General features: G+C 37.2%; 1 protein-coding gene across 38 annotated transcripts in view; it reads right to left on the reverse strand.

Moving 5' to 3' along the window:
• The window catches only part of TFDP2 (transcription factor Dp-2), a 179184-nt gene that overhangs the window by 47381 nt on the left and 104769 nt on the right, over positions 1-27034 (reverse strand). For 19 of the 38 annotated variants that reach the window (XM_070576224.1, XM_070576221.1, XM_070576218.1 and 16 more), the window contains 2 exons: positions 6248-6351; positions 403-524 (listed from right to left, as the gene is read on the reverse strand). In XM_070576224.1, coding sequence (XP_070432325.1) covers positions 403-524; positions 6248-6351 — 226 coding nt within the window. Of the gene's footprint in view, positions 1-402; positions 525-4868; positions 5043-6247; positions 6352-15750; positions 15875-24490; positions 24620-24906; positions 25053-27034 lie in introns of those variants that run through there. The other 19 variants (XM_070576228.1, XM_070576231.1, XM_070576233.1 and 16 more) reach the window with 6 other exon arrangements.

Consider the following 27034-nt stretch of genomic DNA (forward strand, 5'->3'; position numbering starts at 1 on the left):
CATAGCAACAGAGATTGGATTGGTGGTTACCACAGGGGAAGGGGGGAGGGGGAGGCTGAAAGGGGTGATGAGGCGCATGTGTGTGGCGATGGATCATAATTAGCCTTTGGGTGGTGGACATGATGTAATCTACACAGAATTCAAAATATATTACGATGTACACCTGCAAGTTAAAAACAAAAAAAAAAGACTGATGAGGGATGGATTAAAAAAAAAGATTGCTCAAGAGAGGATTTATATCTAAGATATAAAGTGAAATAAAATAGGTGATTTAAAACATATTAGCTTTTAAGAACTAGACTAACATAAAACAAGAACAGAAGGTAAGATAGTGAGAAAAAAAGGTCAGAAGTAAAAGAAAAAAAATTTTTTATAAATGGTAACATGCAACAACACTCTTACCCTGGGACCCAGCCAGCAGCTTCTGCTATGTGTGTCTGAGTAACCATTGCTGGTGCAGGGGTGTATGGACTCCCAATCAGAACACTTCCTGAACTGGTTAGCCTCTGTGGTGTACTTATAATCTGTAAAGTTATCAGGACAAAGAAAACAATATTCTTAGTTATTAAGAAAAGCCTACAGGCAGAAAATAATGTTGAATGCTAACCTACATACAAAGAGGAAACATTACTGCCTAAAAGGCACTTAATATCAATCATCTAAAATATGGGTAACACCTTTGATTCGCTTATATCCTAGGATCTTAAAGCACACGTATCCTGAATACTGACATGAGGTCACAAAACAGGTTTCAACAAGTGAAGAACAATTTGGAAGGATTAAGCTAGCAACTGATAATATTTTAAAAATCAGAAAAATTAAAAGCTTTCTTTGAAATTATAGAAGCTAATTGCAGTTGAGCTTGGCTGACTAGAACTAGGGTCCCTGCACATCAGATCTTCACAGTCCCTTACAGATGCAAAGATGATACACAATTTGGATTATTATACAGATAATAATATATCTTTTTTCCAAGAAAATTTCCTCATGTCATTAAATACTCTTCAAAGACATTTTAAAGACTGGAAAACATTCCATCATGTGGATTTATTATTCCTATTGTTATGTATATGGATATTCAATTATTCAACATTCTAAGTAATGCTGTGATAAACATTTTTGCATAGTGATCTTGGCCTTAATTTCTATTTCCTAAGAATAGACTCCAGAAAAAGAATTAATGGAACTAAGAAAATGGATTTTTTAAAAAGTCCCTTGATAATGTGTTACCAAATTACTTTTCAGATCTTACAATTTTCACTGGTGAATAGAACATGTTGTTTCCAAAAATTTTTGTAATAATTAATACAAAAACCAATTTGGTCTCCTGGTAATATCTTTAAAAGTATTTTCTTAAAACAAAACAAAACAAAACAAGAGCACGCTCTAGCGAATGGGGGTATTAATAAAACAAGATTGGCCTATGTGGGTAATTGCTGAAGGGGTGGATGCTGGACACACAGGTTCTATTTTTGTATAGTTTTGAAATTTTCCATAATAGTACAGTTTTGCTTAAATCCCAATTAAGAGGGAAAAGCATCAATATGGACTACATATCATTTTTTATTTTTTCTTAGAACAAAAGAAACAGTTCTATTTCTCTGCCTTATGTAAGTCAAAATGCTAACTAATTTTTGTCTCTGATCAAATGAAACCTGTTTCTGCAGCTAGAGTTTAAGCTCAGTCATTGAGTTAGTTGCTAACCTGCTCCATACTGAACCAAAGGGAAGGATTCATCTGGATTTCAAGCTCAGTTCAGACTTAGTTATTAAAGTCTACTCAACACCTATTCATTTACTAAGCACTTAAGAACTTGAGTTACCTTCTGTTGTGTTTGGTACTATGCGAATTTGGGGCTAGGGAGATATTACTAGATACAAATGCTTAGGAAATAATTTTAATAAGTTAACTATGTAGCAAAAAAAATTAAAATGAAAGACAATAAATACTGACAGATGTCTGGAGAATTCTGATTCTCTACAATATGCCAAGGACTATTAAACAAGGCATTCAGAAGCCTGCCTCATGAGAAAATATGAACACCAGACAATGTGTTCTTACCTCCTACCCCTCAACACATCCCACCCTACCTCCTCCCCTCCAACTCAGTGCCAGATCCTCAAGGGTAGAGAGAGCGTCTGCGGGGCCCAGCACAGCACTAGGAGACACTCACAGGAAAGGCGCAACAGACACATACTGAACTGAGACAGAAGACCCAGCTTTTAAAATGATGGAAAAAGTAGCTTTTCTGTTCATTGACATGCTAAAAAGGATTATACAAAATTCAGTAAGAAAATACTCTACGACATAAATCAAATACAAATACTCCACAGTTCTCACCCATTACCATCACAGATTCAAATGTCCTCTATCACTCTGACCCTGACTGTGACAGCTTAAGAAGGAAAATCTCCGTATTTGGTCGGTCTCTGGTCTACTCTATTCCTACAACAGGAGTCTCCAGAAAGCAATTCTCAGCATTCTGACTCACCCTCAGAACAGACTGCATTACTTCTGCAGTTTTATTACTAAGGGGTTCATTTTCTATATCTGCTCTTAGTAACCTGCAGGCTCAGTTTTACCAGATTTAAAGGGCTTTGCAGGAAAAAAAAAAGAAGAAAGGAGGAAGGGAGATAATACATAGAGAAAAACTGGTTATCTTTATTGAGAATGACTTTGTAAATGAATTGCTGTGCTCTAGTTTATTTTTTCTTCCTCCGTGTCAGCTTGTCAACTAATTTTCTTTGCTTCTCTGAGCGTGACCAGCAGTACTCTGTTCCCTTCTCTCAGCACAGGGCCTGGTACATAGTACAGCAGTCCCGCCTTACCCATGGTTTGACTTTCTGTAGTTTCAGTTACCTGCAGTCAATCTCCGTCCGAAATTATTACACGGAAAATTCCAGAAATAAACAATTCTTAAGTTTTAAATGGCACACTGTTCTAGGTAGCAGGATGAAACCTCGTGCCATCTTGCTCCCTCCTGCCTGGGACGTGAATCTCCCTCTGTCCAGCGTATCCACACTGTATACACTACCCGCCCCTTAGTCACTCGGTAGTCCTCTTGGTTATCAGGTCAACTGTTGTGGCATCTCAGTGCTTAGGTTCAAGTCACCCTTATTTGACTTAATAATGGCCCCAAAGCAAGAGCAGTGACGCTGGCAATTCAGATACGCCAAAGACAAGGCATAAAGTGCTTCCTTTAAGTGAAAAGGTGAAAGTTCTCCACTTAATAAGGAAGAAAAATAATCATATGCTGAGGTGGCTAAGATCTATGGTAACTTTTAATACAGTGTATTGTTATAATTGCTCTATTTATTATTAGCTATTGTTAATCTCTTACTGTGCTTAATCTATAAATTAAACTTTATCATAGGTCTGTATGTACAGGAAAGAACACAGTATACATAGGGTTCGGTACTACCCACAGTTTCAGGCATCCACTAGGCATCTTGGAACATGTGCCCTGAGGATAAGGAGGGACTACTCTAAGTCCTGAATAAACATTTCCTGAAGGAACAAACTGGAGGAATGATAGACTTGAACTGGAAAGACAAGTTAGAAGCTCATGTGAGATGCAGCGAGTTCCAAAACTAGGACAATGAGAGCGAGCCTTAAGAAACAAACCAGAGGAAGGGCGACAGAACTTGATCAACCACTAAACAAAGGCAAGTTAGTTAATAGTGATGATGAGCCAGATATACTTTATAGTACTGAACTTTAATTCTGAAATCCTAAATTAAAATCAAGAGGTAAAAACATACTTCTAATATCCAGTTGATCTGAAAAGGAAAATGAATATTTATTTTAAATTTCAGTGCCCCTCCCCCTGAAAAAACCCAAAGCATCCTTAATTTAAATGTAATCAAGTGGTTTCTTTGACAACAGACTACAGTTAGGTTATGAAAATTATATAGCAATTGAAGCTCATTCTTAAGACATTTTGCCCTCAATCAACACATCTTATGTACTACTGCCATCTACAGTAAGAAAAGCCAAGAGAGCACCTATATTCTGAAGGGGAAAACAATCTATATAATTTTAAGGTGTTATATTAAAGGTTTTCATTATTTAACCAAATTTTAGTTTTCACCATAAGAAACATGTAGTTTTTGGAGGGGATTGTCTTTTTTTCTTCTTCTTCTTTTTTTGGTGAGGAAGATTGTTGCTGAGCTGACACCTGTGCCAATCTTCCTCTACTTTGTATGCAGGTGCCACCCCAGCATGGACTGATGAGCAGGGCATAGGTCTGTGCCCAGGATCCAAACTTGCGAACCCCAAGCCACTGAAGCACAGCACGTGAACACAAGCCACTATACTACTGGGCGGGCCCCAAAACATGCAGTTTTTAACCATGTTAAAATAAAGATAACCATGAGATTGTCTTATACAGACAACCAGATACCTATAAGAAAAGGGCAAGTATCCTAAACTAAAACAACTATTACTAAACTAGTTTCTTCAAATATGGAAAACAACTCAAAACTCTTTTCTTAGGGCTTTTTGAAATTTCTACCACTAAGATTTGGCTTCCAAAGAGACATGTGAAATCTAAAGGGTGACTGAGAAAGATGATTGTAAGAAGCATATAGGTGAGGTTTTATCAAGAATTTTCTAACTAAAAAGTTTTCTAAAATCATAAGTAAGAGATTGAAGGTGAAGGGACAATGTTCAAAAGAGACTAAAGAGGAGAAAAGAGAAATGGCTCTAATTTGGGTTATAACAATTAGGAAACCAAAAAGAAAACTCTGATTCCTGCCTAAGAACTTAGAGCTGCAAAAGGTACCTCAGAGTCAGGGACACACATTAAGGCCTTGGGCTGGCCTGGGTTAAAGGAGAGCCCCTGGTTTAACCTCCTCTCCTTCACTGACCTTTGTTGTGCTGATTCGGAGGTTTGCTGTAATTGGGTAGGTGGGGTATACGACACTCATCATGGCCAGAACTAAAGTGTGCAAAGGCTCACACGTACATTGCCTCAAACTGACAACAGGAAGAAAGATGATGTTTCCAAAAGAGGAATTCAAATGTGAGCCACAGCAGCATCACTGAAATACCAAGAGGAAATAGTCGCTCAAAATACAGGAGCACTGTAAGCACCAAACGCATAAAAGTTCAGGTATGTTTGTTTAATTTTGGTGTTTATATAACCACATTCCAAAATAAAGACTTCAAAGCCAGGTGCCTTATCTCATCCGCACCTACTGTAGTGGGTGGTGAGGGGCACATGCCTAGCAAATGTTCGAGAACATACCCTGAACCACCTCGAAATGGGGACACTTACCTGAGCTTAAGTCTCTAGGAGCATTAGATTACATTCTTCACATAGTTACAGTAAATTGTGTAAGATCTTTAGCTTGAATTCTGCAGATGATTAACTGTCCTCAAGTGACCAAGAAAAATGTCATGTCTAGAATGTCTTAAAATCTTAGACTTTCTGAAGGCATTAAGTATGTTGAAAGATATTTTTGTCTAAATAATTTTGCATTTCACATAGTCCACAATACTGTACATGATGGGCAAAATTTATCCCTATTGCTCCACAGATGAGAAGATGTAAGCACTGACAACCAAAAGTTATCGTTCTAATGTTTGCGTGCTTTTGCTAATGGTGGGTAAGGCCATTTAAATTAGGTATAGTTTTTTGAGTAGTTGCATGCAACTTTGTTTATAAATAAGCCTTTCCAAAAGTGCTATATGCTTCAAGGTCTAGCATAATTCAGAGAAAACAGTTAAATATTTTCCACTTTTCATCCATTATTTCTACTGTTAAAGATTAAAATAAATTGGCGTGTTGTTTTTCCCCAAATTTCCTTTAATCAAAGAGTTTAAAATTAATAGCTCCAGACACAGATTAACTGTTGGGTCATATTCAAATTACATGTAAGTACATAGTTTAGGGCAGTAAAGGTTATTATATAAGAAAAAGAAAAAAGGAGGAAAACAAAACATAACAGATTTCAAACCAATCTAATTAAACAACTAAAAACAAGACAACTCTCACATAGGGAGCAAAAACCTTAATATTACACATCCAAAATCCACAGATCAAATATGTGAAAACGAAAGACTGAAGAGCACAATGCATTTCTTTTCTCGAGACTTAATCAGTTACATTCAGATAAAAACAAAACTTTTTACAAAAGTGATTGAGACAAGAAATTAACTGGAATATTTGACCCAAGCATCTTTTGTACAATTATCTCTCTTACTAAGCAAAGTTTCAAATTCTAAGATTTGATGATTTTCTTACCATTTGGGGTCCAACATTCACATTTATTGGTCCTAAGGTTTTTGGTAAAATCTTTGTTGGTGAGTTGGTGCTGGAAACTGGAAACGCAACAAATGAAATGTTACCTGAAATGATATCAGAACATGAGGTTAATGTTCTTCAGTACCAAGGCCACGTTCTAGCTATACATCCATGGTCCTAACCCCAGTTTTGCTTAAGTAATTTATAATTATCTTAGTAAGTAAGTTACAAACAAGAAGCCTTACTGAAAAGTCATACTAACAATTGCTTTGTTGTACTGTATACAATTTTTCGTTCTGAAATGGAAATTTATAAAATAAATAGTTCAGTCTACCTGGCAATTAACTACTAGACTTTTAGTTGGTGTTTCAGAGGGACAAGTATTTAGAGAATAAGTAATGCGAATCACAGTTTATATCAGAGCTGAGAAATCTAGTTAGTTTTTTACTAGGTATCATTGAACAAAAAAGATGTATGAAGTAAAATAAATATCTATTAGAATTTCTTTATTGTATAATATAAAATATACTAAAAGTTGACATGGTTTTCAAAATGCTGAGTTGGTAGTTTTTTGAGGTTTTATTATAATAGAGAAAAAAATATGATGCTGCTTAGTGATGCTGGAAATCATGGGATCTGTACAATGTTTTCTGGTGATTTCAACACTTTAAATTTCAACTGAAGGTAGCAAAGTGCTACCCCCAAAACAAACAAAAAAATCAATAACTTTCTGAACTAAAATGATCAACAACTTAACTCCTCAAGACAAACTTCAGTCTACGAACGTTTCTCCTAGAAGACAACAGTGTAATCTAATTTAACAAACGAGATCACCCAGAGTGTACGGGAAAGAGGGTCAATATTAAAACTCTGGGGGAAAACCAACATTTAAGAGGACTAGAAAGATAGCTCTTTCTCAGTCTCCTTCTTCAGATGGTCCCCTCCCTAGCTCTTCTAAAGCTTGTCATACTTAATCCCCTTCTCTTATCTCCTAAGTCTCAGCAAATACTCACCGCTCCTGCAGTAAGGAGACCAGGCCAACGGGCTAAATTATACCTCTTCTTCCTCAGCCTGTGAACTTACCTGCACCCTCACACAGTTTTACTGACATCTCTCTGAGTGGAAATTCTCATGGAAATTACTCCTTTCATACCTGCTCTGCACTTCCTGTCTCTTCAGGAATCTCACTCAATCACCTATCTTGTCTCCTGAGTTTCCAGCTCTACCACTTGCTCCTCCCCTTCAGTTTCTCTCTCTGCTCATTGGTTGTGTATCATTTTCCCTCAATATCCACGTTTTGAAACCAAATTCTTTATCTTTCTCGTGCCCACTCAGCAAGTACCCAAACCTGCTTCTCCTTCCTCTTGTCAGTCTTGGAATATGACTGAACCTTAATATACGATCATCATGCACCCAGCGACTCAATTCAGCAATAGTCAACACCCTCCTCCTTCAACTGAACACCAGATCCTACTTGTCATCTCCTCACCCTGGTTCCTACCACTGGCACTTGTTTAACTGGAACTTTATCAGATCTGGTTTGAACACAGTTATCCTCCGGCTCAGCAGTTCACAGCTGTGGCTGCCCAATGGAATGATCTGGGAAGCAACAGAAAGTACCAATGGCTGAGCTCCACCCCCAGAACTGCTGATATAACTGATCTGGAGTGAACCTGGGCATTGGACTGTTACAAGTTTTCCAGATGGTTCCAACGCGCAGCCAGGGCTGAGCACCCCCGGATCTGCTACTTCAAACAGCTTTCCTAGCCCCTCCACACATCTATAACAAATCAGTCTTTCACCTGGAGAAACTGTTCTGGACACTCCCTTACCTGAGGCTTTCAAAGACTCCACAACACTTCCTAACCACCTCTCAGACTCTTCAACACGCCACAAAGTTCCTGTTTGGAAATCTCACCCCTGCTCCCTGCCCAGCTTCGTCTTCAACTACTCCCTCCACATGCACCCTAACTCCACTCTGATTAAATACTCTGCAGTTCCGGAAAGGCCCCAGTTCAACCACCCCAGCTTTGGCACACACCTTCCCTTCTGCTGGGACAACTCCAACCTTCCAGCACTTCAGAACGGGATTCCAGTCATTTTCTGAGCTATCTCTATGTGCTAGAGTCTAGGCTCCCCACGTATACATCACTGCATCAATGCTTGGGACAACAGCGCGAAATATATAATTACTGACTCCATTTCACACACGAAGAAACTGAGACAGAGTGAGGTTTGAACATATACAAGGTCCCATAGGTAGTGAGGGCCACAGCTGCACCTCCACAGCCCCTGCTCTGTATGTCGCCTCCTCCTTAAAAGCTGTCCCCAGCCTCTGTGGTATAGGTCCTGGATGCTGGCTTCTGGCTTTTCGTTAACCTGTCATCACTCACTTGCAGTTCTCCGGTAAGTGGGCTATGTCTCTCAGCTTTGTATCCGAGCAGCTGGTTTAGTCCCTGACCCAACAAGCACACAGAACTATACAAACTGTTTGATTAGCACAGATTGGAGCTCTCACCTTCCCTCATCCGGATGCCATACTTACTGTAATGTAGCTTAAATTGCATAAAAAGTAACAACTTTTTAACAGGTCTCATAACTTATACTGAGTTTGTTTTTAAAATAGGACTGAACAACCAGCATTATCAGTTTCCTTACTGTGTAACTGTGCAACTGATTTTTTTCAATATAACATGTATATCTTATCAATTGCTAAAGATTAAGGTTATTATCAATACACTCCAAATATGGTTATTCACCTGTTTAAGAATCCATCTAACTGGAGAATAATAATCTATGATCCTAGGGGGAGGAATAGTTTTATAATTTTTTTTTCCGCTTTTTCTTCCCAAATCTCCCAAATACATAGTTGTATACTGTAGTTGTGGGTCCTTCTAGTTGTGGCATGTGGGACGCTGCCTCAGCATGGCCTGATGAGCGGTGCCATGTCCGCGCCCAGGATCTGAACCTACGAAACCCTGGGCTATTGAAGCTGAGTGCTCACACTTAACCACTTGGCCACCAGGCCGCCATGAGCTTTATAATTGATAGCCATGTGCTGTAAACTCAGTCCCAGGCAGGAGAGGAACACATCACAGACCCATGTGAGGAAGAACACAGCCCTGAAAAAGTCTGGTTATCAGATGGTTTTTAAAAATGACCTTAATGCTGCTGAATATTTAAGATGAGAGCATCTCTTATACATCATGTTAGAAGCAAAAGTCAAAAATTTGCAAAAATACTTAAGCAAGAAACACAAAAAGAGATAATTAAGGTTGGGGAACAGACGGACCCTAATTTTAAACCTAACACTAAAGGAAAATTAGAAATATAAAACATTGGTCAAAAACAAAAAGAAAAACATCATTAAAGCCAGATCTGTGATGTCAGTTAACACCAAAAGAATTTAGAGGGAACTTAATAAATTTGACAAACTGATTCTAAAGTGTATCTAGAGGAGTAAAGGCAGAGAACAGGCAAGAAAATTCTGAGAAAAAGGAATAATGGGGAAGAGGGGAACTTTAGCCTAACAGATTTCAAAATTATTACATAGCTGAAGTGACTGAAATAATGTGATACTGGCTAAGAAGCAGATAAAGAAATGGATAAAACAGATACTAAACTCCAGAAATTGCTTCATTTATACATGAAAATTTTATGTACGGTAAAGGTAGCATTTCAAATCAATGGGGAAAGGGTAGATTACTTAATAAATGTTGTTGAGACAAGAAATTGTCCATTTCAATAAAAGAAATCTTAGGTTTTAATTTCTCATTTTGCACAAAAAAAACCTCCAGAAAAATAAAATATTTAAATATAAAAATCAAAACTATGAAAGTATTAGAAGAAACATAATAATTTTTAAATAATTTACAAATGAGGAAGGCCCTTCTAAGCATGTTTCAGAATTTAGAAATCTTAAGTGAAAACAGATCGACAGATTTGACTATCTAAAAATAAATATTTTCTGAATAGCAAATAACTCAATAAACTTAAAAGACAAATCTCAGACTTAGTAAACAAATTTGCAACACATAGGTCATACGGAACAATAAAAGACCCCAAACAGCCAAAGCAATTCTGAGAAAGCAAAACAAAGCTGGAGGGATTACACTCCCTGATTTCAAAGTATACTACAAAGCTATAATAAGCAAAACAGCATGGTACTAGCAGAAAAAGAGACACACAGATCAAAGGAAGAGAATCAAGAGCACAGAAACAAACCCACACATTTATGGACAGCTAATTCTTGACAAATGATCCAAGAATATACAATGGAGAAATGAAAGTCTTCAATAAATAGTATTGGGAAAACTGCACAGCCACATGCAAAAGAATGAAAGTAGACCATTATCTTAGATCATACACAAAAATTAACTCAAAATGGATTAAAGACTTGAATGTAAGACCTGAAACCATAAAACTCTTAAAAAAAACATAGGTAGTACGATCTCTGACATCAGTCCTAGCAGTATCTTTTTGAATATGTCTCCTCAGGGAAGGGAAACAAATGAACAAAAATGAATAAACAGGACTACATCAAGCCAAAAAGGTTCTACACAGCAAAGAAAACCATCAACAAAACAACAAGACAACCTACCAACTGGGACAAGATATTTGCAAATCATATATCCAATAAGGAGTTAACATTCAAAATATATAAAGAACTCATATAACTCAACAACAAAAAAACCAACCTGAATAAAAAATGGGTAGAGGCTATGAACAGACATTTTTCCAAAGAAGATAGACAGATGGCCAACAGACACACGGAAAGATGTTCAACATCACTAATTATTAGGCAAATGAAAATCAAACCACAGTGAAATATCACCTCACACCTGTCAGAAAGGCTATTTTTAAAGAGACAAAAAGTAACAATTGTTGGAGAGGATGCAGAGAAAAGGGAACCCTCCTACACTGCTGGTGGGAATGTAAAATGGTGCCATCACTACGGAAAACAGTATAGAGATTCCTCAAAACATTAAAAATAGAACTACCATATGATCCAGCTATTCCACTCTGGGTATTTATCCAAAGATCATGAAAACACTCATTTGAATAGATATATGCACCATGTCCACTGCAGCATTATTGACAATAGCCAAGACTTGTAAACACCTAAGTGCCCATCGATGAATGAATGGATAAAGAAGATGTGGAATATATACACAGAGGAATACTACTCAGCCATAAAAAGGTGAAATCTTGCCATTTGTGACAACATGGATGGACCTTGAGGGTATTATGCTAAACAAAATAAGTGAGACGGAGAAAGACAAATAGCATACGATTTCACTCATGCAGAAGATAAAACAACAACACATAGATACAGAGAACAGATTGGTGGTTACCAGAGGGCAAGTGGGTGGGGAGAAGGTGAAAAGTGTAAAGGGGAGCATTTGAATGATGACAAATGGCAACTAGACTTTTGGTAGTTAACATGATGTAGGCTATACAGAAATCAAAATACAATGATGTACACCTGAAATTTATATAATGGTATAAACCAATGTTACCTCAAAAAAAATTTATTTACTTAACTTCCCACTTTTAAGTCAGTAACAATAAGATAATACCTCAAAATAAAACTAAGCTGAGTACACGAAGAAATATAAATGTCAGTGATCATATAAAAAGATGCTTGATTTTAATAATAAAAAATATATGCTTAAAAAACAAAGAAACCTTTTCATCTACCACATTGAAAAAGATTAAGAACTTTGATAAGGCCCTGAGTTGGTAAAGATGGGGCAAAATGGGTGCATTAAAAATTATTTATTGGGGCCGGCCCTGTGGCCAAGTGGTTAAGTTTGCACAGTCCACTTCGGCAGCCCAGGGTTTCGCCAGTTTAAATCCTGGGTGCGGACATGACACCGCTCATCCATCCATGCTGAGGCAGCGTCCCACATACCACAACTGGAAGGACCCACAAGTAAAAATACACAACTATGTACCAGGGGGCTTTGGGGAGAAAAAGAAAAAATAAAATCTTTAAAAACAAAAATTATTTACTTGGTACCTACTATATGTCAAGTACTCGTGCAAGTGACACTGTCCCCCGAACTCAAGAGGGAACACACTCTGTTGGTGGAGGGAGTATTGACGAGCCTTTCTAGAGGGCAGTCTGACGTTATGAGAAAGGAGTAATGGGACTGCGTGTTAGAGTACGAAATTTTAAATAAATGCTTTAAAAACAATTATACACATTTTAAAGCCTCTTTCCATCTCTGCAAATATCCTTTCAAATGTCCTCCGTTGCCTAGGTGGCAAGCTGATTCCTGGCCTCTGCAACAACATCACGATTAATAATGGGCGTATCTTCTGACCAGCAGTTCTTCTGCTAGATATGTATCCTAATACACTGAGCAGATAAGAACAACTATACATGTCCTGGGACTGCAACATTGAGCATAAAAGCAAAAACCTGGGAACAATGTAAATGTTTAAACATCTTTTGGTAAACATATATGATAGAATGTTATACAGCACCTAAAAAATTATAAGTACGTACTGCCATAGAAAAAGCTTTCCATTATTAGAGAATATGATTCGTATGATTCCATTTATCTTAAAAACTACATATACACCTAAGTTTGCATATGCATGAAAAGTCTGGCAACATAAACAACAAATTTAATAAAGTTAGCTCTGGTAGTAGCATGGAAGAATGTTTTACACTTTTATTATTTGAAAAAAAATTTATTAACATGCATGCATTTATTTTATAATTTAAAAAGCTATTGCTGGGCCCAGCCTCACGGCCAAGTGGTTAAAGTTCCATGTGCTCTGCTTCAGCAGTCCAAGTTCGCAGGTTTGGATCCCCAGCGCGGACCTACTCCACTCACCAGCCACACTGTGGAGGTGACCCACATACAAAAAAATAGAGGAGGACTGGCACAGATGTTAGCTCAGGGCTAATCTTCCTCAAGCAAAAAGAGGAGGATTGGCAACAGATGTTAGCTCAGGGAGAATCTTCCTCAGCAAAAAACAAAAAACAACCTACTGCCATTCTGAAGAAAAAAAAGAGAGCAAGAGAGAATCAGTCACAGCTGCTAAAACAAGATGAGGATCTATTAATGAAGTATCTGTGTTTTAAAGTTCGTAAAAACGAAATCTGCTTTAGAAGCAGTTAAAGGGGCTCCACTGGGATTTCAATAAGTGTAATATCCAGAAATAACAGCCATGTATTTAGACATAATTTACTTTCATCAAATCAACTAGTTTCAGCAGCAGAAATATAATATTTTTTTTTACTCAAAAGGATATATTTAAATAGGTTACAAACATCCATTCTCCCAAAATTTCAGCCGGGTTAAGAGAAGTAAACCAAACCAAGTCTAAATAAGTTTTCATAAGTGCCTGGCCTTCATTCATAGCTTCTTGGCAACAGGGGCTCGACACCGTCCAGCAGCCAATTCCTGGCACTTGATGTATTTATTAAAAACAAAAATTTAAAGACCTGCCTGGATTTGGGTTCTGGCAATTCCCTGAATTAACTAAATGAGATCAATCACCTAGGGAAGTGGCTAGGAAAAAGAGCTAGAAACTTACGCCAAATCTTGGCACAGGCACAAAATTTTGGCTCAAATTTTATTTCAAGTTCTTGAGTAACTGGAATCTTTCTGTTTTCCATTTGGAATTGTCTAGACAGCAAAGATTTCACTCATAATTCTTTAGGGGGTTCCAGTTACAGTTAATCACCTTCAATATATCCAATTAGAATGAAAGATTCAGTCAAATAATTGCGGTTTGTCTACATGATGCCCGTATAAGTTATTTTTTCACAGGACTGACTTTCCGGAAAATTTTTTTTTTTTTTTTTTTTTTGCGTGAATGAGCTTTTGGAAAAACTTTCTTCACCCAAGTCTATATCACATCCTCCTAGAAGAAACAAGGTAGTAATTTACTGTAGGAATGAACACACCTATTTTATGGGTTTATAAATATCTCAAATCAGAAGGAGTAGTATATCCCATATCTACAGGGTCTAACTTGGCAGAATAAGCCAACCCACAGCCCTAAATAAAAGTTAAAAAATGACCTGGCTGGCGGTGGTATATGTGTTTGTCAAACTCGTAGAACTCCAGGCTAAAGACGGTTGCTTCTACTATATGTAAATTACACCTTAATAAGAAAATGATGGGAAAAAGTGAGGTAGGCAAGTGCATATTTACTAGTAAGAGGCTAATTATAGATTATACAATCCTCTTGCTTTTCCTCTCTCTTACCTCAACTGTGGCTATTTTATTAAAATTTATTTGTAAACAGGTAGTTCATGTATTTGTCTACATTGCACCCCTGTAGCTACTCTCTTTTACAAGTCTCCTGCACCATAAGTCTCTCCCTCTCTGCTGAACCATTCACATCAGCACATGAGCATGTGTTATGTTTTTCATCTTAAAAACAAAAAACAAAAACAACTTTGCTTAGCCATGCAAAGCTCTCCACCTATCAACACATTTCTGTTGGCCTCTACAGCACAAAACTCACAAAAATCAACATTTGCTGTCTCTATGTCTCTACTTTGTTTTTCTTGAACCCACTCCCATCTTCCACACCCCACAGCTTCACTGAAATACTTCTTGTCAAGATCATCTCCATGTTGCTAAATCCAATGGTCGATTCCCAGCTTTCAGCTTAACTTTAACCTACCAAGAATAGTTGACTTTTTAATTTAAATCACATCTTCCTTTGAAATAACTCTTCAGTTGGCATCCAAACCACCATTCTCTCTTGGTACTCCTCCTAACCCACTGGCTTCTCCTTCTTATCTTGGTTGCTGGCTCCTCCTCTCCAAAAACGTTCCGGGGCCCCTACGTTGGCCCCCTCCAACTTCTCTCTGTCAACTGTTCCTCACTAGGGGCTGTGACGACTCTTGTGTATACTTCTCCAGATTAAACCTCTCTCCTGAACTTCAGATTCACATATCAGCTGCCTATCTCCATTTTGATATTTAACAGGTATCTCAAACGTAACATATCCGAAATGTAACTCCTGACTGCTCCCCAGCCCACCTGGAAACCTCCTTCTCCCATCTGTCTCTTCATCTCAGTAAAAGTCAACTCCATTCTTCAACTGTTCAGACCAAAAAAAAATCACTGGTGACTCCTCCCTTTCCCTCATATCCTACATTCAACCCATTAATAAATCCTCTTGGCTTTATCTTTAAAATATATCTTGAAGACAACCACTCCTCACCCACTCGACGCTACCACTCTGGTCTAAGTCACCAGCTCTTGCTTGAATTACTGAAATATCTTCCTGACGCATCACCCGCCTCTGCACGGGGCCCACCCACCACTCGATTCCCACGCTGTCCAGTACAGTAGTCACTAGACACAGGTGGCTACTAAATACTTGAAATGTGGTTAGTATGACTAAGGACCTGAATTTTAAATCTATTTAATTTTAATTAATTTAAATTTAAAACTGAAGCAATATAAAATATTTTCCCATTAAATACAGCTTTACTGTTTTGGTAGTACTGCATTTCACCTCACCTGTTGAAAAGTTAGCATCTAAATTGAGGGCCAGTACCAGAGGCCTAGTGGTTCAGTTTAGTGAGCTCCACTTCAGCAGCCCGGGTTCAGTTCCCAGACGGGGACCTATACTCTCTGTTAGTGGCCATGCTGTGCCAGCAGCCCACATATTAAAAACAGAAAAGATAGGCACAGATGTTAGCTCAGAGCAAAGCTTCCTCAGCAAAAAAAAATTTCCCATCTAAACTGAGATGTGCTCTAAGTGTAAAATACACATCAGATTTTGAACCCAAAACATGTACAATGTCTCATCAATAATTTGTTTACATTGATTACATGTTGAATGTTAACGTTTTGGATATATTGGGTTAAATAAAATCTATCATTAAAATCAATTTTACCTGTTTCTTTGGACTTTTTAAAATGTGGCTACTAGAAAATTTAAAATTACCTCAGTGGCTCACATTATGCCACCGAACAGCACTGTTCTCTCCCCCACAACAGTCAGGGTGATCCTACTATGTGGCGTAATTCTCTTCAAACCCTCCAGTTGGCTCTGCATCTGTCAGCGAAAGTCCTCACGATGGTTTACTGAGCCCTGTGTCACCTGTACCCTTCCTTTCTGACCTGATCACCTGTCAACCTCCATTTCATTCCACTACAACCACCCAGGCCACTCTGTTGTTCCTCAAACTATGCCAAGCAAATTTCTGCCTCATGGCCTCTGCCCTTGAAGTTTCCTCTGCCTGTAACTCTCTTCCCTCACAGATCTCCGTGCCTTATTCCCCAGCTTCCTTCAAGTCTCTGCTCAGTTGTTATTGCATCAGAGATGCCTGCCCACCCTATATCAGCGCTTCCTAACTTAACATGATTTTCACCAGAGTATTTATCTCTGTATGATATATTACATATTTATATTCACTTGCTTATGTGATTATTATCTGTCCATAACCCACCCACTCTCAGAATGTTAAGTTCTACAAGGACAGGGGCTTCACTATTTCATTCCCTGCTCTATATCCGGCACCTCGCACAATGCCTGGGACATGGCAGAGTTCACCAAATATTTGTTGGATGAATGAATGAATTGACGGATGGATGGATGAATCCTGAATGTCTGCATGGAAGCACATGATACAAATTAATGAGACAAGAGTACACAATGAGCCATCCCCAACCACCACTTAACCACTCCCTTCCCCAGTGACAGCTACTGGTGCCAGTTTGTATATACCCTTCCAGAAATATCTAGGCATATACAAACATATATGCATAAATATCCTTTTTTCCTTACACATATGGTCGAATACTACATCGGTTTGCATGTTGTTTTTTTCCCACTTAATACTGTATCTATCTTAGATATCTTTCCATACCTGTATATATAGTTCTACCTCAATATTTACTTTGTCAGCTCCACAGCATTTCTTTTTATGGTTCTAGCAGTTTACTTATTGAGTTCCTTAGTAATGGAAAAGCTTTTAGTATTACAAGCATTATTAACAGTAAAATCTTTTATTACTACAAGTAATACTGCAATAACATATGTCTTTACACATAGTGGTTGTACTGACTGGCTGCACCAATTCACTCTCCCTTCAGAAATATATGAAAGTGTCCATTTTCACATTTTCTTATCAACTCAGTAGGTTATCAAACTTTATTTTTGTCAATTTTTAGGTTAAAAATAGTATTTCATATTTTGATTTTCTTTTGCTTTTAATTTACTATTATGAATAAGGCTGATACATATTGTTTAAAAGTCATCTAAATTTTCCTTCCTGAGAATTATGCCCATCTTTCTATTGGCTGTTGGTGATTTTTAATTGGTAGAGCCTTTTTAAATTTAAAGGAATTTAAGTGAATAAGTACATTCTTTCTTTTACCCACTGTAAATATTTTTCCTAATTTGACATTGGTCTTTTGCTTTTTTTCTTTTTAAGATTTTATTTTTCCTTCTTCTCCCCAAAGCCCCCCAGTACATAGTTGTATATTTTAGTTGTGGGTCCTTCTAGTTGTGGCACATGGGACGCTGCCTCAGCGCGGCTTGATGAGCAGTGCTAGGACTGCACCCAGGATCTGAACCAGTGAAACCCTGGGCTGCCAAAGCGGGGCATGCAAACTTAACCGCTCGGCCACGGGGCTGGCCCCAAGTCTTTTGCTTTTATCCATGATTTTCTTTGCACATTTTTAAAAAATGTAGTCAATACTATAGTTCTTTCCTTTTATGACTTTTTTGTCATACATAAAAAGGTCTACAGAAACGAATGAGGTCAGAGAAACTACAAAGTTTATTTATTTATCTTTGCTCCCCACCCTGGAGATGCACATTTTACAAGGGCATGCTGTGTTTACTTATCTTACAGGTTTGGCATTTCCAGTTGTATATGTTGTTCTTCAAAATTAGTTATCATTAATTATATCCTAAGATTATATCAAACATCTCCTATGTCTTCTTATAATACTTTAATGCCTTCATTTAAGATTTTACATCTTTAATCCATCTGGAATTTACTTGATGTGAGAAGTGAATAACTAATTTTTTTTTCTAGATGGCTACTTTTAGTGAATAATCCACTCCCTCTCCCCCAAGCTGATATCAAATGCTACTTTGCTCATTTACTTATTTGGGTCAATTTATTGACTATTTTGCCCCACTGATCTATTTATGTGACAGTATCATATGCTTTATTTCATTCATGATTAACATCTCCAGCAAAGAATAAATAGAGTCAGAAAAAGAAAGTGTCAAGCATTTCTTTCTTCCCATACTACCCTTTTAACTCTTTGTTAATAACTGTTATAAAGGACTATCGATCAGTTTCAAATACAGTACTAATGAGGTCAAGTCATAGGTCGATCCTGGAATAAGCCAATTCATTCTGCAAAGAGAAAAGATTCCACAACCTTACGACTGTATTTCTAATTTCAGCCAGCCATCTAGAAAGCAATATATGTCACTGAAGAAAGAGTGGACTAGGGAGAAAAGACATGGATGGCTCAGGGATATCTATCACCTTTATCTGCAAAATAACTCAGGTCCAATAGATCGACAGCACTGTCTTCATAAATGAAACATATATTAATAACAAAAGCAATCTGAAAAGACAGCATATCCAACTGGAAATACCCAACCTGTGAGACAAGTGAAATATAGCATGTCCATGTATAACGTGTATGTCAGGTTTAGGGAGTAAAGGTAAATAAACCCTGCAGTTACCCTGACTTCCTTCATTTTTATGTTTGAACATACTCAGATTTTTTAAAATAAGTTTTCATTCTATTAATAGCTAGCTACTAGTATAGGTACAACGTGCCCTACCCATCTGCACACAATAACACTGCTATGCTCTATTTTGTTGCGCTTTTTTGTTGTACTCAATCATGTTCAAAGTTCCTAAGATTAAATCTGAAGGCCATCACCATTACTAAACTTTTTAACTTGGGTGACCACAACGTCACTATAAAGGAGAGGGTGAGAAAAAGATAAAAGTTCATAATATCTCCAAAGTATAATGGTTAAAGTGACCTACAGAACTTCCCCCTCTGTATGTGGTTCCAAAAGGGAAATCAAGCATCCTATGGGGTACAGACAGGGACAGAAGGTCTGAAATGCACATTCCTACTTATCACAGGCAAGGAAGCAAAAGTCTGGATGTTTTTACAGCTGTCAGAACACAGGACTTCTAGGATTCCCCCAAATGGACCATCTAACCAGAACCTTTCCATGTACCAAAGAAAGGATCCTTGAAACGGCCATAACCAACAGCTCTATAGCCCCAAGGGCATACTGCTAATGGGTCAATAAATCTTTTATGTCAGTCTTTCCTACAGACTTTCCCTAGAGGATCAATCTGTTCTCTTGGCTTTGATAAGCATTTTCACTTGTAGGACACCTTTTAAAACGATTAGCTAGCTCCCTCTTTCTCTGGTATCCAGAACCATAAATACCCTGGATTCTTCAATTTGAAAGGAAAAGAAATTTCTTTCTCCATCTTCCCACATGCCAGCATTTAAACAGTGCCTCTTCATTTCTTAACTGAACTCCTTAATTCAAGATCTGGTATCTGGAATATTATAATTGTTTTTAATTAGTTCACTAAACCTCAAAGCTAAAAGATTTAAGAAATCACTTAGTTCATTCTCACTAGGTTTCTTTTGTAGGACCATTCCCTTTCAATATTTTTTAAATGTCCATCCAAAAACATTTATCTCATCTACAGGTTTGATCCTGCTGCTTTTTCACTGGCTTCTTTATCTTTAGTCAAAAGACGTCATTTTGTTCTTTTTCTATTACCTTGCTCAGTCAAGGAAACTTAAATTCTTAATTTTCTCATTTCTCTTCCACCTGCTTAATTAGAATTTGCCTGTTTTTTGACAATATATCTTCTGATTAATAATTGAACAAGTTTATCATATGGCCGCAAACAACCTGGTTCTTCCAATCCTTCACAGTTCTTCCCACATGCGCCTGGTCATACCGCAAAGGGGGTGAGAGGTGCAGGGGAGGGGAGGGTCCCTCTTATTCAAAATACACATTCCCAGGCTCCACCAGACACCTAAAGAATCAGGAACTAGGTGGGAATGCGTATTCTCACCAAGTGCCTCAGATGATTCTTATGAGTAGGCAAGACTGGGAAAGATGCTTCAAGTTCCCTTTTCCTCTTTGTTCAAATTAAGGAAGTAATGGTGTGTACGTAGACTCTTTCTACTACACTTATCTCTACTGTCATTTTAAAAAGAGAAAGGGCTGAGTGACCCTTATTTCTGCAGTCTCTTCTTCTTAAATGTTCTATCTTTTCAATGTTTAGCCTATTTTCAACCACTACTTTTAGCACCATCACCACAGCCAATACACCCACCAGATGGCACATAAACACTGTTTGCATGCCTAGTAAAAGACAGTGAGTGGAAAGCAGCACACTTTATCTTGTACCAACAGCCACTGAATGGCTGGAGCAGATCAAGGCAGCTGGGTGCATCCACAAGGATTCAAATTTATGAGTGTTAGAATATCCAAGGGTACTTAATAGGAAATCATTCTCATGAAGAAGCCCACAACCCCTCTAAGATAGTAATCTGCCCCAGACAGTATTAACAAATAAACATTTTAAACTTACAGTCAAGAGAGATATTTTTCTAATACTTATAAAAGGTGACAACGACTACAGACAGATCTAGAATTAAAAAGCTGCATTCTTAAATTTAAAACTTTAGGACACAAACACAAAAAGACCAAAGACTATCCCCGGAATTAGAGTTTCAAAGTAGTTCTTTTCCTTAGTAAATAAAAACCGGGGTCTTTATATTCCATAATACCATACTAAGTAGCTCATTCAAAATTGCAATGTTATCAATATTCTTATTTCAACATGTTCCACTTGAGAGCTATTAGTGAAGCTATATTTAAATTACATCGTGAAGAGCAAGAAATCAGAAAGTTAGACATCAATATCAACAACATCTTTTGTATTAAAATCTTATCCATTAAAACATTTTGCGAACCTTGATAAATAAGTTCCATGGGTCTACTTGGCACACAGTAAGAGCTCAGTTAGCAGTCTCTTCATTTTTCTGTCAGAGAAACTGCCAAGAGAGTTGCCAAACTTTGCACCACAAGTGAACCAAGCGCCAAAAACGAAGACCCCTGCTGATGGTCTCCAACTTTAGAGTCAAGATCCAAAAGTTCGTTTGAAAATTGGCTGCTTGGAACTTGGTAGAAAGAAATATCTAATGTTATTATCCGACAGGTTCCTGGATCTATTTGCAAAACAGAGTTAATTCATAATATACTTAAAGCACAATACTCATACTATTTTACCAGCTCCTAAACAAGAATGTAAAAGGTTTTCTTTTCAGAAAAACACAGGTATCAGGAAAGTCTTCCCTCTGACCTCACCCCAGAGACGAGAGATTTCTAGGTTGCCGTTGTTTGTTTCTAATTGCCTACATATATGTAGGGCAGAGAGAAGGTCTAAATCAGTCATTCTGGTATCCTGACTTGGAGAACAATGAAAAGCTGAAGCTCAGATCCCCCCAGACCTCACTTTTATGCTAAAGAGTTCATATATAAGGCAAGAATCACAGGGACTTCACCCCAGAAGTCTTCTTTCAGTATATTGCTCTCAATTTGAAGGGTTAACAGTCTCAATTACTTTTGTATTGTTGTTGCTTGATGCTGTTTTCCTTGTTAAGCAACTTACTGCCATACATACATTTATAATCGTAAGTGACACACATACTCGATAACTACAATCTATGATGGTGTCATAGTTATATATCACATGTGGGACCACCAACTTTTTTTAGGGCTGTCTATTCCATCAAAATTATATATCCTTTAGTCAAAATTCTAAAAGTTCTTACTTAAGTCAAACCTAGAGTTTGTAAATTCATTTTAAACTCCATGCACATTATTTTACTTATCTTAGAGAAAAAACCTCAACTGCAACATGTTGCTACTCCTTAAAAAAGCAAAATGTACAGAGATCAATTTTAGAATCTTATCTTAATTAAAACAATGATCTGAAAAGCTTCAAAATCTCTAAATTCTGTTGTCATTATTTAAAGGAAAGAAAATCTTCAGGGAAGCCCACAGATCCTAGCTAAGAGCAAGAGAAATTTTTAATAATCTCCTTGAATGTTGATATCTTTTTCAGTCCTCTCCTTAACTCAAACAAACATTTAGAAAAACGTTTAATATTTGCTCCATACAGAGATTTTGAACTATGGTTCAAAGAATTTTGGGGCTATTATATATTATGATTAGTTTTACAGTGTGGGGTATGGCAAATTTTTAACAAGTGCCTAATATGTGAAAGATCTGATTCTCAGCACTGGGTTTTCAAGAACTAACTTTAAGAAATGCATAAAGTTGTACTTTATGTACACTATACAAGAGCACAGAACTTCTCTTTGTGTTACTTGTAAAAGGAAAGGTTTGCATTTTACTCATTATGAATTCCACAAATTCAAAAACTATTTTTTTATTCCGACTGCTTTAATCACATGCATATTGCTTCCAAGCTCTTCCTTCCTACTCTGCAGCAGACAAACATTCCCCTCTTTCCATTAGCAACCAGTCTAAGCTTACTTTCTTTTTAGAGGCAAACTGCAATACAGCATTTCAATTAAATTCAAAATATTTCTCCCACATTTCCTATTCAAAGATCTTTTGGAATAAATCTCATGCTTCTCATTGAAGATAAAATGATCTATCACAATATGCAAATAATGTTTCATTTTGAGCCTCAGTACCTATTGAACAATTATAAACTTCTGCAACCTAAGTATTCCTTATGTATTTTATAATGGCTTAGTTTTTATTCCTAACATTCTATACAATTTAATGATTTTTTCCATAATGTAAATACGCTAAAATTAACTTTCTCACATTTCCATTAATTACACATAATTTTTTAAGATTAAAAAAAGCCTCTTCAAAAGGTATGTTACTCTATACTGATTTTCAAATCCTGAATATAAAAGAATAAATTTTAAATCACTAAATTTTATTTATTCACTGATTAAGTCAGATTTATGACCTCCCCTCCCCATTCCAGCTATTGCGAATTTTGAATGAAACAACCTCAATTGTAACAGAAGAAACATCTGTTGCTTTTTTCTTCATCAGGCCTTTCCTAACTGAAAGAAAGGCTCTCTGCCTGACCTCCTCTCTCCCCCACGCCCCCTCCCCACCCACACTAAGTTCCTTACAACTTGTTAAAGGAAATGTGTTACTTAAAATTTTATTGTATCTATATAAAATGTCATAGTTTATGTAGAAACATTCATTTCCTTATTGAAGTTCAAAGAATGAGTAAATGTTATATACATCAAAAACAAGAGACATGGCCGGCAGAATATTAATTGTAACTAAAATGCAGACTTCAAGAGAATACTTGAAGTGATCAACTCAATCAAGTTGTCACACATTCCGGGTTCACTCGCTATTGTTTAGGATTAAGATTTTCTTCACAGTACCCAGATTCACATGGGATCCTGCATGCTATATTTTCTTTGCCAATGCAACGCTAACATAATGGCAGTCACTACCCCAAGAGGCAGACACCAAATGGTGCCACCCACACTCTCGCACTGTGCTCATAATAAACCATAAAGCAGTGGAATGCACCGGCCCCTTTATGAGCAAACAATGCCTGAGCTTCATTAGAATACAGCTGACATTTTCAAAGCACAAATACTTTTAAGAAAAATGTACTAGAGGAAAAAAAAAAGGAATGAAACAGCTATAAAAGCTGAAAAAAATGTTTTTAAGTGTCAGGTTTATTCCAAAGATCCTGAGGAAGCATATTTTGCTGTTGACAATTTTAAAGTTTTCATAAATGGAAAAAATGTATAGTTAAGGGCCAGGCTTATTTTATTAACTACTGGAAAGAAATGAAAGTAAAAACTATCATCTGAATTGCATTCACAAGTAATAACCATGAAGTACCTTTAAAATTATTCATTCCTCAACTGCTTCCTTAGTTCTTGAATGAAGAAAACTGAGCTCCAGAACTACTTTCACATTTTAATTGATTTATATAAGTAACTGAGTGATAAAACTAAGCTTACTCTACCCCTCCCCCCCACCCCAACCCCCATGCCCTGTAGTTCTCCTGTCTGCAACAAGCAAGGACGTCTTGAATTCAGCGTGCCCCTGACTATTTATCAATTTAACATTGCTGCTGTTGAAAGAATATAAAATAAACGCTGTAAAAACTCGCCCAGCAGTAAGAAACACAATGATCTCTCTTACCTGGTCTAAAGAGGCATGCCTCTGACTGCAGGACCAACAACACTCTACAGTCTTTGTTACCATTCAGTGGAAACTTGAGACTCTGTCAGACATGAGCAATCGAGCTCAGAAAGCTCAATTTAAAATACTTTTCAATAAAACTAAAAAGATGCTCAGGAAAACTATTTAGTTAACTGGCTTTCAAAAGACATATGAATATTGTCCAACGCAACAAAGACACTTCAAAAGAAACTGAAAATGCAGGTCTTAAGAGACTAAGGAGCCTCTTTACATAGAATCTTGCTTTCTTATTAAAGGTTGTTTTACAAATATGCTTAAAATAAAATGGTGAAATGATAAAATGCCTGACTCCAAGCTAACATTTTTCTAAAAAATCACTTGAATTTTAACTAGCTAAAAAATAAGATTAAACTTACTCATGAAATCCGCATAATTTGAATTATACATGTCAGGGTATTTGCTGGCTCCAAAGTAGTCACAAAGCAAACCTTAATGCATCTTGAAAGCAGAGCAAAAGCACCATGAGTTTCAGAAAAAAAAAAGGAGAAACTCTTGAAAAACTGGTCGGGGCTTTTCAACCTGTAATAACTTCCCAGCTCTTCTGGGGGAGAAAAAAAAAGTCCTGGTCCTGCCCCCTGCGATAGGAGGCTATGCTTCAATGCCAAAATGAATGGCAGGCCCATTTCTGATATCAACAAAGAGCAGCTTAGCTGTGCTCGATTTTTTTTCACTTTCCCACACAGTTAGAAGTTCTAAAATTTTCAGGTTAGTACCTAAATATCTAGGGTTAAGTACCTTTCTTCATTTTCTCAAGAGAACCCAATTACATCGTCCTAGTTTTTTAAATGATTAATTAAAAATACACTCCTAATCATCTTACACAGTTTTTCCTAGATAGGAAGCTGAACAAAAGATGACCTCTTAAGTTGCTCTCCAAATCTATCCTTTGCAATATCAGATCATCAAATGACTAATTATTAATATTAATAAGCTTTTCCTACAACCTGCTATGTGAGCACAAGGAGAAACAAAATGTAGGCAACAAACATAAAAATAAGGTTACTGAGATTATAAAATTTTGAACTAGCCAGATGTAAGGATCATTTACTACAGTACACATCTATGATGATACAAATGCAAAACAATAAACACTTCAACCAATGACATATATTTACTGATGCCTATTATGAGCCAGGCACCATCTTGGGCTCTGGGGGTAGAGCGGTGAATGGAGCAGACAAAAGCCGAGCGAAACCTGTGTCTTCAGTGAGCTCAGTTTATATAGCGGCGCCCTGAGAGTACGACTGAGATGACGAAGGTACCTTTCCTTCTCTGATGAGTTACCGCCTAACCTGAAATATCCCCCATTGAAAGCATGTCTTGACAACAGCTCCAGGAGGGCAAGGATTCTGTGCTTTGTTCAGTGTTGTACCCCAGTGCCTAAAACAGCACCCGTTAGACACACAAACAAATATATATGGAATGAAACAGATCAAAGAGAGCTGCTCCTTGGTCAAACTTTCCTGTGCAAACAGACTATGTACCACACATTACTACACCTACATGCATACAGAGATATGTCAAAAATGATACAGTATATGGTGTAAATTAAATTGGGTTGCAAATATATATTAGCTTAAAATTGAAAATACAACCCATATGGCCCTGTATCTTTTCAGATTCTAAAATCTGTTTTCACTATCAGATGTAGTGGTCACTATAATATTTGAGTAAATGAATCAGTTAAAATTTTATACACTAAGTTTTTGTGGACTATTAGATTTCAGGGGAGTTTTGAATAAAAAAAGAAGAACATGGAAATTTTAGCACCCAATCAGTTTTGTGTATTAAGATCTTAGACATTTACATCCATTTATATACACATACTTTATTATTATTTTTTTATTGAGTTATTGATAGGTTACAATCTTGTGAAATTTCAATTGTACATTAATGTTTTATATACACATATTTTGAAATAATTTTAAACTCCCCATCCTGCTTCTCATCATTCCTGATCACCTTACCAGAAACCACAGAGAGAAAATAAGTGCGCATCTCCAACCTGTCAGATCAGCCAGAAGGGGTCCCCCATGTCACCCAAGGCCAGGATGCTAGGAGCTAGATATGGTCACACTTACTGCTACAGTCTTTAACAAAAGGAAATTAAACTTCCCAGGACTCAGATACACTCCCCATACTTCTAAATAGCAGAGTATCACCCCCTCACCCCAAGCTCCCCGAGCTGGACAATGATTACAAGTTCAAACAGAAACTACCTGGAATACTCACACATTTAGTATATGTTCTAACAAGAAATCTAACAGCAACTCAAAGTCAGGATGACATGTGATGACTGAGGTCAAGTAATGGATAAAATAAAGTGGCCAAAGGAGGATTCCATTGTTCCTGCAGGAGCAATTTTTCTTCTCCCTAACCATCGTTCCTTCTTTCCTTCCCTAGATACTGACTGAGCACCTGCTATGTACGAGGCACTGAGCTAGGCAGCAAACTGACCTGCTCCCTACCGTCTACTCCACAGAT

The sequence above is a fragment of the Equus przewalskii genome, chromosome 15, assembly GCF_037783145.1.
Source record: "Equus przewalskii isolate Varuska chromosome 15, EquPr2, whole genome shotgun sequence".
NCBI classification, from domain to species: Eukaryota; Metazoa; Chordata; class Mammalia; order Perissodactyla; family Equidae; genus Equus; species Equus przewalskii.